This window comes from Zalophus californianus, chromosome 1 (assembly GCF_009762305.2).
Source record: "Zalophus californianus isolate mZalCal1 chromosome 1, mZalCal1.pri.v2, whole genome shotgun sequence".
Classification (NCBI taxonomy): Eukaryota; Metazoa; Chordata; class Mammalia; order Carnivora; family Otariidae; genus Zalophus; species Zalophus californianus.
This window is the reverse complement of record NC_045595.1, coordinates 61200438-61212999: the sequence shown is the minus strand read 5'-3', so window position 1 is coordinate 61212999 and position 12562 is coordinate 61200438. Positions and strand designations below refer to the sequence as shown.

General features: G+C 36.1%; 1 protein-coding gene across 2 annotated transcripts in view; it reads right to left on the bottom strand.

Moving 5' to 3' along the window:
- Positions 1 to 12562, bottom strand: part of ANO10 (anoctamin 10) — a 235919-nt gene that overhangs the window by 210582 nt on the left and 12775 nt on the right. For both annotated transcript variants that reach the window (XM_027587535.2, XM_027587534.2), the window contains exon 4: positions 11824 to 11958. In XM_027587535.2, the coding sequence (XP_027443336.1) occupies positions 11824 to 11958 (135 nt within the window). The remainder of the gene's footprint in view (positions 1 to 11823; positions 11959 to 12562) is intronic.

Genomic DNA, 12562 nt, shown 5'->3' with positions numbered 1-12562 from the left:
GAAAATATCAAAAGCAGCAGGAAATAAGCAACTAGTTACATACACGCGAACACCCTAATACTGTCAGCTGATTTTTCAGCAGACTTTGCAGGTCAGAAAGGAGTGGCACAATATATTCAAAGTGCTGAAAGGGAAAAACCCACAAAGAGAAACAGTCTACCCAGCAAGGTTATCATTCAGAATTGAAGTACAAATAAAGAGTTTCCCACACAAAAGAGTTCATCACCACTAACCCTGCTTTACAGGAAATGTTAAAGGAACTTCTTTAAGTGGAAAAGAATAGAAAATTTTGAAAGAAAAAATCTAACTGTAATAGTGAACATATAGTAAAGGTGGTAGATGAACGACTTACAAAGCTAGTATGAAGGTTAAAAGACAAAAGTAGTAAGTCAACAATATCTACAACAGTTAGTTAAGGGATACACAAAATAAAAAGATGTGAAATATGATGGCAGAAATGTAAAACAGGGAGGGGGAGAGTAAAAATGTAGTGCTTTTAGAATGTGTTCAAACTTAAGCAACCATCAACTTGAAACATACTGTTACATACATAGGGTATTATATGTGAACCTCATGGTAATCACAAACCAAAAACCTGTAATAGATACACAAAAAATAAAATGAAAGGAATTCAAACATAACACTGAAGAAAATCATCAAATCATAAGGGAAGTGAGCAAGAGAAGGAACACAGTAGAACCAGAAAAACAGCCAAAAATAATTAACAAAATGGCAATAAGTATGTACCTATCAATACGTACTTTAAATATAAATGGACAAAGTGTTCCAAGTATATCCAAAAGATATAGGGCGACTGAATGGGTAAATAAACAAGACTCATCAATATGCTACCTAAGAGACTCACTTCAGACCTAAAAACATGCCCAGACTAAAAGTGAAGGGTGAGAAAAGATATTCCATGAAAATGAAAATGAAAATGAAAATGAAAAGAAAGCTAGAGTAGTAATAGACTGTAAAACAAAGACTGTATAACAAAGAAGGGCCCTACATAATAAAAATATCAATCCAACAAGAGGACATAACAGTTGTAAATACCTATGTACCCAACATAGAAGCACTTAAGTATGTGAAGCAAATATTAACAGCCAAAAAGAGAGAAACTGACAATAATACAATAATAGTAGGGGACTTTAATGCTCCACTAACACAAATCATCCAGGCAGAAAATCAATTTAAAAAACCAGTGGTCTTAAAATGACACATTATACCAGATGGAATTAACAGATACATACAAAAAATTCCATCCAAAACCAGCAGGACATACATTGTTTTGAAGTCCATATGGAACATTCAGCAGGATAAATCACATATTAGAGAACAAAATAAGTCTCAATAAACTGAAGAAGACTGAACTTGTATCAAGCATCTTTTCTGACCACAATGGTATAAGACTATAAATCAACTACAAAAAAAAAATTTTTTTTTTAAATCTATACACAGAGGCCAAAGAACACACTAATAAGAACCAATGGCCAATGGATCAATGAGGAAATTAAAAACAAAAACAAAAAAATCCTTGAGACAAATGAAAACAGAAACACAATGTTCCAAAATCAACGAGACTCAACAAAAGCAGCTCTAAGAGGGAAGTTTATAGCAGTAGAGGCCTACCTCAAGAAACCAGAAAAATCTCAAATAAACAATCTAACCTTACACCTAAATAAACTGGAGAAAGAAGAACAAAGCCCAAAGTTAATAGAAGGAAGGAAATGATAAAGATCAAAGTAGAAATAAATGAAATAGAGAACTTAAAAATAATAGAAAAGATCATAGAAACTAGTAGCTGGTTCTTCAAAAAGATAAACAAAATTGATAAACAAGACTCATCAAGAAGAAGAAGAAGAAGAAGAAGAAGAAGAAGAAGAAGAAGAAGAAGAAGAAAGGAAGGAAGAAGAGAAGAGAAAGCAAATTAAAATTAGAAATGAAAGACAAGTTACAACTGACATCACAAAAATACAAAGGAGTATAAGAGACTACTACCAACAGTTATATGCCAACAAACTGGACAACCTAGAAGAAACTGATAAATTCCTGGAAACACTCAATTATCAGGGAAGGCTGAAATAGGAAGAAAGAGAAAATCTGAACAGACTGATTACTAGTAATGAAACTGAATCAGTAATCAAAAAACTTCCAACAAAGAAAAGGCCAGAACCAAACAGCCTCACAGGTGAATTCTACCAAACATTTAGTTTTTTTAACATTTCGTTTATTTACTTATTTCTTTAATTTAGAGAGTATGAGTGGGGAGGGGGAGGGGCAGAGGGGGAGGAAGAATCTCAAGCAGACTCCACGCTAAGCCTAGAGCCTGACGTGGGGCCCAGTCTCACAACCCTGAGATCATGACCTGAGTTGAAATCCAGAGTCAGACACTATCGACTGACTGACTGAGCCACCCAGGTGCCCCTCCACCAAACACTGAAAGAACAGTTAATACCTATCTTTCTCAAACTATTCTAAAAATTTCAAGAGAAAGGAACACTTGCAAATTCATTTTATGAGGCCAGAATTTACCTTGATACCAAAACCAGACAAAGATTCTACAAAAAAAGAAAATTACAGGCCAGTTTCACTGATGAACATAGAGGTAAAAATCCTCAACAAAATATAAGCAAACTAAATTCAGTAATACGTTAAAAGGATCACACATCATAATCAAATGGAATTTATTCCAGGGATGCAAGGATGGTTCGATGTCCTCAAATCAATCAATGTGATATACCACATTCACAAAATGAAGGATAAAAATCATATGATCATCTCAATAGATGCAGAAAAAATATTTGACAAAATTCTACATCCATTTATGATCTAAAAACTCTCAATAAAATGAGTATAGAGGGAACATACCTCAACATGATAAAGGCCATATATAAGAGAAAACACAAATAACATCACACTCAAGATTAGGAACAAGACAAGGATATCCACTCTCACTACTTTTATTCAACATAGCATTAGAAGTTCTAACCGCAACAATCAGACAGCAAAAAGGAATAAAAGGCATTCAAATTGGTAAGGAGAAAGTCAAACTGTCACTATTGGCAGATAGCATATTATTATATATAGAAAAACCTAAAGAATCCACCAAAAAACTATTAGATTAAGTGAATTCAGTAAAGATGAATAAGATAAAATTAATATATAGAAATCTGTTGTTTCTATACACTAATAGCAAAATATCATAAAGAGAAATTAAGAAAACAATTCCATTTACAATTGCATCAAAAATAATAAAATACATAGGATTAATTTAACAAAGGAGGTGAAAGACCTGTACTCTGAAAACTGTAAGTCACTGATGGAAGAAACTGAAAATAACACAAATAAATGGAAAGATATACCATGCTCATGGATTGGAAGAATTAATATTGTTAAAATGTTCATACTAACCAAAGCAATCTACAAATTCAATGCAATCCCTATAAAAATACCAATGGCATTTTTTATAGAACAAGAACAAATAATTCTAAAATTTGTATGGAATCACAAAAGACCCCAAATAACCAAAGCCATCTTTTTTTTTTTAAGATTTTATTTATTTATTTGAGAGAGAGAGACAGAGATAGGAGAGAGAGGGTGAGCACATGAGCAGGGAGGCAGACTCCCCGCCGTGCAAGGAGCCTGATGCAGGACTCGATCCTAGGACCCTGGGATCATGACCTGAGCCAAAGGCAGATGCTTAACGACTGAGCCACCCAGGCACCCCCATAACCAAAGCCATCTTGAGAAAGAACAAAACTGGAGGTATCATGTTCCCAGATTTCAAACTATACTCTAAAGCTACAATAATCAAAAGAGTATGGTACTGGCACAAAAACAGATATGTAGATCTATGGAACAGAATAGAGAGCCAGGAAATAAAGCCATGCATATATAGTCAATTAGTCTATGACAAAGGAGGCAAGAATACACAATGGGGAAATGACAGTCTCTTCAACAAATGGTGTTGGAAAAACTGGTCAGCTACATGTAAAAGAATGAAAATGGATCAATTTCTTACACCATATACAAAAATAAACTCAAAATGCATTAAAGACTTAAATGTAAGACCTGAAACCATACAACTCCTAAGAAGAGTACAGGCAGTAAGCTCTTACACTGGTCTTAGCAATATGTTTTTGGTTCTGTCTCCTCAGGCAAGGGCAACATAAGCAAAAATAAACTATTGAGTCTATATCAAACTAAAAACTTTTGTACAGCAAAGGAAACCATCAAGAAAATGAAAAGGCAACCTACTGAATGGGAGAAGATACTTGCAAATGATATATCTGATAATGGGTTAACATCCAAAATATATAAGGAATTCATACAATTCAGCAACCAAAAAAAAAAAAAAAAAACCCAAACAATCTGATTAAAAAATGGGCAGAGGCCAACATTTTCCCAAAGAAGACATACAGAAGGCCAGCAGACACATGAAAAAATGCTCAATATCACTAATCACCAGGGAAATGCAAATCAAAACCACAGTGACATGTCACCTCACGTGTGTCAGAGCAGCTAGTATCAAAAAGACAAAAAATAACAAGTGTTGGCGAGGATGTGCACTGCTGGTGGGAATGTAAATTGGTACAGCCACTATAGAAAACAGTATGGAGTTTCCTCAAAAAGCTAAAATAGGAATTTCATAACATCCAACAATTCCATTTCTGGCTATTTACCTGAAGAAAATGAAAACACTAATTCAAAAAGATATCTGCACTTCTATGTTCATTGCAGCATTATTTACAATAGCCAAGATATGGAATAAACCTAATGTCTATCGATAGATGAATGGATAAAGAAGATGTAGTATAGAAACGTACATACAATGGAATGTTACTCAGCCATAAAAAAAAAAAAAAGAATGAAATCTTGCTATTTGCAACAACATGGATGGACCAAGAGGGTATTATGCTGAGTGAAATAAGTCAAACAGAGAAAGACAAATACCATATGATTTTACTTATCTGTGGAATCTAAAAAGCAAAACAGGGGCACCCAGGTGGCTCAGTCAGTTAAGTGTCTGACTCTCAATTTTGGCTTAGGTCATGATCTCAGGGTAGTGAGATGGAGCCCTGGTGTCAGGCTGTGCACTGGGCGTGGAACCTGCTTAAGATTCTCTCTCTCCCTCTGCCCCTCCCCACCCATTCATGCTTTCTCTTTCAAACAAACAAACAAAAAAAAGCAAAACAAATGAACAAACGAAATAGAAACATACTTATAAATACAGAGAACAAACTGGTGGTTGCCAAGGGGAAGGGGATCAAAGGACAGAAAAATAGGTAAAGGGAGTTAAGAGGTACAAACTCCCAGTTATAAAGTTAGTAAGTCATGCTAATATAAAGTACAGCACAAGGAATATAGTCAATAATATTGTAACAACTTCCTATGACAGATGGTTAACTAGACTTATGACGGTGATCATTTTATAAAGTAAATAAATGTCCAGTCACTATACTATACATCTGAAATTAATAGGATATTGTATGTCAACTATATTTCCATTAAAAAATAAAACTAAACAACCCAAACCAAGATTCCTTCCTTTAAGAATGCTGACTGATCTGTTGTCAAATACTAGGGTTCTTACTATTACAGCCATTTAATGATAAGCCAAACAAAGCAAAATCTAATTTAAGGGACGCGATAACTAACCTGGCTTATACTTGGACCTCTAAATTAAATAACACCATAATAATACTCACACAGTACTGCTTCTCTCTTTGGCTAATGTCACATGCTTACTTCAAAAGCAAAAACAAAAGTCTCCGTCACAACTCCTTACAGTGTCTCTGTGCAGGTCATGCTCCTCTAATCCAGAAAAGGGATGATGAGCGCAAAGAGCCCCCAGAGGAAGTAAAGGCTGGTACAATGAAGATGGGGAGCCCCTTTGCCCCCTGTATCTGCTGCCATGCCCCAGCACCCTCTCCCAGGTCCCACTGGACTCTAGCGGTCAGGTATGAACACACCACTTGTGTCTCAATAAGGAAAAAACTGCTTCTCAGAAGTAACCTGTGTTCTCAAAATACATTTTTATATTCCTGTATTGTTTTTAATCCTGCTTAATATAAAAACTGCATATATGCACCAAAACACAGTACATGTATGTGCATATGTGTACGTATGTATGTGTGTGTGTGGATGTGTATATGCATATGTATACACACACTGATGTACCCAGTGATAGATATGTTTATAGAGAAAGAGAAATATATATATATATATGTATCAATAGTTTATAGTTTAATCTTATGTACATGCCTGCTACATGATATTTACTTGAAACTTTATTACTCTTATAAGGTCCATTAATAATCTTAGAAGACAGATTGTATCTGACCACTCTAATCTATCTATGTATAAACAGAAGATCTTCAGGAATAGTTACTATAATGTCCTAAAAGAATGACAATATAAAACTAAAGATGAGATGTGCCATATCCCATCAATCAAAACATGATAATCATCTGACAGATATTTTGAGACAGAGCTTGAACCTAAATAGCATCCCTTAAGATACAGTTAATATATAAGAAATTCTCAGCTCCCTTAACTCCTTTTTCTAAAGAAAATCTTTCATTGTGTTACGTGCATTAACTATTAGGAATCAACAGGAGAAGGCAGAGTCTGAGTGATCTCAGACACATACAGAGACACACTTTTAGACGTCCACATTGCTCACTGTCTGGTGAGACAAGGGAGAGCCCTGACTGCAAGCGCCCAGTATCTCCTAATTGGCTCAAGGTCACGTTCACCACGACACAAGTTGCCATCTACTTAACAAAAGCTATCAAAACAGAACATTGTAGCAAACAAAATCACAATCATTGTGTGCAAAATGAAATTAAACCTGCAATAGCAGAGAGTGTTTCTCATGAAAGGCCTGGCTAGCTCTCACAGTGCTGATGGGATCACAATGAACAGGTTACAATCTCTGCTCCCAATTAGCTGTGGGAAAGAGGATACCCAGGAAGTGTCTCCTGTGAAACTTAAAAGCCAAAAAAAAAGGGCGGGGGTTGCCTGGGTGGCTCAGTCTGTTAAGCGTCTGCCTTCAGCTCAGGTCATGATCCTGGGATCCTGGGATTGAGCCCCATGTCGGGAGGGGCGGGGCGAGGGAAGGGGGGGGGTCCCTGCTCAGCGGGGAGCCTACTTCTCCCTCCTTCTGCCCCTCCCCCGACTCCTGTGCACTCTCTCTCTCACACACACACACAAATAAATAAAACCTTAAAAAAAAAAAAAAAGCTTTTCCATTTATTGCTATGGATTAACCTCATGGAAATCTAAGATTTTAAGTTACTCTGAGTTTTATTAGTTCTAAAATTTGCACTCTGAAAAACAGTTCACACTTTATAATTATACATATCCCATATGCACATCCCATTTCTTCTTCAACCAAATATTATGATATAACACAGCATTTTAGGGATCACATTTTCAAAGATATAAAGGAAGAGAATAATGCAGATTTTGAAAATCCAGCCTTGATAATGGAAATATGATTCTTACTTCAGATGTATAAAAAATTTTCAAATGACCATGATGAGATGATTTTATTATCTTTATATGCATTACAAAAAAAAGAAAGAAAGAAAGAAAGAAAGGATCCTTGTTTATAAAGCCTCATCCTGCCAGCAAGAAAGTTATTTCTATTATGGCTTTAGGACACCAGACAGATTACCTATACACCCAAGAAAAATCCATTTACATATATTGCCTTCAAGGTTTTCATTCGGTTGGATATTTCTGAAGTGGCTGGGAACATTTGGAAAACTGCTGCTGCCCGAGCCCCATCTGCGGGGAACGTACACATAGTCCCCGTCCCAGCAGCAGAAAGAGGATGTACCTGTGCAGAAACTAGCAGAAGGAAGCAGGGGCTTCCACATAAGCATCTGAATAATGTGGATAAACAGGAAGAAATGGGATGCTGACATTAACAGCCAAGACGGTGCCTCAGTCTGTTTTGTACCCAGCTGTGTCTTATTCCCACTAAGAGATTAAGAAAGATTTAAAATTCTGGAAAGGCACCAAACAACTGCCTGAATACAGAATGTGGAACTCCTGGTAACAAACAGTGGCAGAAAGACACCTCTGCCCTGTTCTTGTTCATGACAAAAGTTAAAAACAACAAAGGAAACAAGACATATAAACGGAAACACCTATCTTTGATGAAGGTAAGGAAAAAACTATAAATCCAAATCACAAACCATGAGAAGAGGCTTTAAAAGTCAGCCCAGGCTAAGCTAAGGGCACCCATGCCTCTGCACAATGGGGTCAAGGAGGAGAGGGCAGGGTTCTCCTGGACACCGAGGGGTGGGGATTGCCTCACTGCCCAGATGATGTGGGCAAAAAGGACTCATGGCAGACTCCTGAACTGCATCTGCTGGAAAAGACAGTGGTCTGGAAAAACAAGGGCTCACTAGAAAGTAAGTAATAACCACAAGTAACTGGCATAGAACTATGCAGAAATATTACAAGGAAAAGGAAACCAGAAACAAAGGCAGAAAAGAAACACAGCAGGAAATTATAGCAAGCAATGCAAGACTATGAAATTAAAGAAATGAAAGTAAGCCATCTCTCTGAAATTAAAACCCAAAGAAGAGCTACAAGAGCTGAAGGTGAGAGCTCAGAAAAGTGATTTAAGACACACATAAAACTACTACAGATACAAAGTCATAATAAAAACTACTAGGAAAGACTGAAAACATAGCCAGGAAAATGGTAGACAAGCCTAAGAAAATTACAGAAAACCTTAAAAATATTTCAGAGAACATTTAAGAGCCCACATACACATAATTGGCTTACCTAAAGACAAGAAGAAAATACAACCAAGTAACTCTTAAAAGTTTACTGAAAAAAATTTTTCTGCAATCATGGTAATCTTTAACCTATATATTGAAAATATGTATGTCCAACAAAAACTGCTACAATATAATCAATATCAAGACATATGCAGATAACTGGAATGTAGACAAATAATCAAATTTCCTGATACCTCCTAAAAGCCATACTTCTAGAAATAGAAAGGATTGTAAGAGAGTGCTATTAATAACTGTCTAACAACAAACTAGATAACCCACATGAAATGGACAAATTCCTAGAAATACAAAACCTACAATGAAAACTTACCATAAGTCAGAAGAAATAGAAAATCTGAATAGGTCTATAATTAGTAAGGAGACTGAACTACTAAGGACACTGAAAAATCTCCTGACAAAGAAAATCCCTGGACCTGACAACTTCGCTGGTGAATTTTACCAAATACTTAAAGAACCAATACCAATCCTTCTCAAACTTTCCCCCAAAATTGATGAGGGGCACTGTTAACTCATTCTACGAGGCCAGCATTACCCTGATACAAAGCCAGACAACAATACTACAAGAAAACTACAGACCAACATCCCTGATGAACAATGATGCAAAAATACTCAACAAAATACTAGCAAACTCAATTTACCCACACAGTAAAAAGATCATACATCAAGCAAGTGGAATTTATTCCTGGAATGCAAGGATAGTTCGAGTACAAAAGTCTGCCTACTGTAATGCACCATAATAACAGAAAGAAGGGGGGAAAACCACATTATCAACTCAATTGATGCAGAAAAAGCTATTTAATAAAAGTCACCACTTTTATGATAAAAACACTCAACAAACTAGGACTAGAAGGAAACTACCTCAACATAATAAAATCCATCTGGGAAAAGCCCACAGCAAACATCATACTGAATGGTGAAAGACTGAAAACTTTTCCTTTAGATCAGGAATAAGACAAAGATGCCCACTTTCACCACTTCCATTCAACACAGAATTGGAAGTTCTAACCCAAACAATTACAGAAGAAATAAAATGCATCCAAATTAGAAAGGAAGAAGTAAATTATCTCTGTTGACAAGTGATATCATATTTTGTGCAGAAAACCCTAACTCTTCTGCAAAAACACTGTCATAGCTAATAGATGAATTCAGCAAAGTAGCAGGATACAAAATCAATAAACAAAAAGAAGTTGCATTTCTATACATTAACAACGAACTACCTGAGAAGGTAATTATGGAAACAATCCCATTTATACTAGCATAATAAAGAATAAAATACTTAGAAATTAACTAAAGACATAAAAAATTCACACAATGAAAAACTACGAAACAATGCTAAATGAAATAAGACATACATAAATGGAAACACATCCCATGTACATGGGACTTAACATTGTTAAAATGTCAATATTACCCAAAGCAATTACAGATTCAATGCAATCTCTATCAAAATCCCAATGAGGGCTTTTGCAAAAATAGAAAAACCCACTGTAAATTCATATGGAATTTCACGGGACCTCAAATAGCCAGAACAATTTTAAAAAAGAAGAAAAAAATTCCTTATTTTAAAACTTACCATAAAGCTGGGGTGCTGGGTGGCTCAGTTGGTTAAGCAGCCAACTCTTGGTTTTGGCTTGGCTCAGGGTTGTGAGATCAAGCCCCACATTGTGCTCCACACTCAGCATGGAGTATGCTTGAGATTCTCCCCCTCTTCCTCTCCCTCCCTCTCAGCCCCTCTCCTGGCTTATGCTCATTTCTCTCCCTCTCTCTCTCTCAAATAAATAACTAAAATCTTTAAAAAAAAAAAAAGACCACAAAGCCACAGGAACCAAAACAATGTGGTGATGGTATACAGACATATAGATCAATGTAACAGAACAGAGGCCAGAAACAAACCCTCACATATATGGTCAAATGATTTGCGACAAGGGTACTGAGGCCATTCAATGGGGAAAGGACAGTCTTCTCAACAAATGGTACTGGGAAAACAGAATAACCACATGCAAAAGCATGAAACTAAACCCTTAAAAAAAAAGAAAAGAAAAAGAAAAAAGAAATTGAACCCTTACCTAACACCACAGACAAAAGTTAATTCAAAATGGATTAAAGACCTACATATAAGACCCAAAACTATAAAGCTTCTAGAAGAAAATATAGAAGAAAAGCTTCATGACCTTGGATTTGATTTCATGACATTGGCAATAATTTCTTAGATATGACACCAAAGGTAGAGGCCAAAAGAAAAAATAGGTAAGTTGGACTTCCATGAAAATTTTAAAATTTTATGCATCAAAAGATAATATCAACAAAGTAAAAAGGCAATCCACTGGTTCTCAGGCATCTGTCCTCCCGGGGTGAGTCGGGGGAAAGACTGGAAGATAGTATTATACTGCCTAGAGAACACAGCAGCTTATATGTTTGAAGTGCAGGCCACCATCTGGGGGAGTTTGAGGCAAACTTGGAATTGAGCACTTTCATCTGCAAACTAGTATTCTCACTCAAATGGAATGACACATGAAGTTACAAACTGCTGATTTGCATTCAGGTATTATGTCACTGTGTGCTCTTCCTAAGCCTTGCTCCCAAGTTCTCACTCACTGAGATGAGAGCAGATGGAAAGAGGGCTCCAGGAAAAGACGATGGCTCCTGTTCTCATTCCTCCCCAGGCTCCCTAAAGTGAGTGGGCATAAAGGAAACTTTGCTAATCCTAACATGAGTAATATATATATGTATTCACACCCAATTTTAAGCTAACTGAATGCTGCAAGACCTTGATAAGTAAGTAGCAAACCATACAGAACAAATATATTGATCTAAAGGTACAATATAATGAAGCTCTAGTAGCAAAAGATATGTTCACAAAAAATAAGTTATTGTAAAGTTCTACGTATTTTTCAGTAAGAGAAAAAAAATAAAGCCTTTCTAACTTGTTATTCATGTCTACTAAGAAAAGATAATTGCATTATAATGTGTATTCATGAAGCTGGTTGATACAATGACTTACATAATGATTTTCCTGGATACAACTTTGCCTGGGGGTAACCAGGGATCATCTTTTCATCTCTGGCTCTAAGATTTTCAAGTTCATGTTTGATAATGAATTGACCTTCTGCCATTGTAAGGAAGTCATCATTGTCATCTATATGAATGCAAAAATTTCCAGTTATTTTCTCAGTAACAGTCAAAATAAAATTAATAACATTCAAATAACTTGGGATTATAGAAATGATGATATAAACAATAAATAACATAAGGAGTAAGCAAAGTATAAAACTGCTAAATTAACAGAATGCAAAGCGCCTTAGATATTCTGTAAGAAAAAAAGTATTGTTTGCCTTCACATAATACAATTCTTCAAACATTGTACAATGCTCCTCCCTCATCTGCAGTTGTGCTCTCTGGGCAGTTAGCTAAGCCCATGAATCACACAGTCCAGAAGTGGCTGACCCCCTCCCTCTCACCTACCATCAGAAGGTCAGTGGTAGCCTAGGCCATTCACCTCACCTCATCTCATCAGCACATCATCACAAGAAGAAGGGTGCACACAGTAAAATAAGATACTTTGAGGGAGAAAGAGACCATATTTGCATAATTTTTATTACAGTAGATTGTTATCATTGTCCTATTTTATTATTGTTGTTGTTAATCTCTTACTGTGCCTAGTTTACAAATTAAGCTTTATCACAGGGATGCATATAGGAAAACAGCACATACTATCTGCTATTTCAGGCATCCACTGGGAG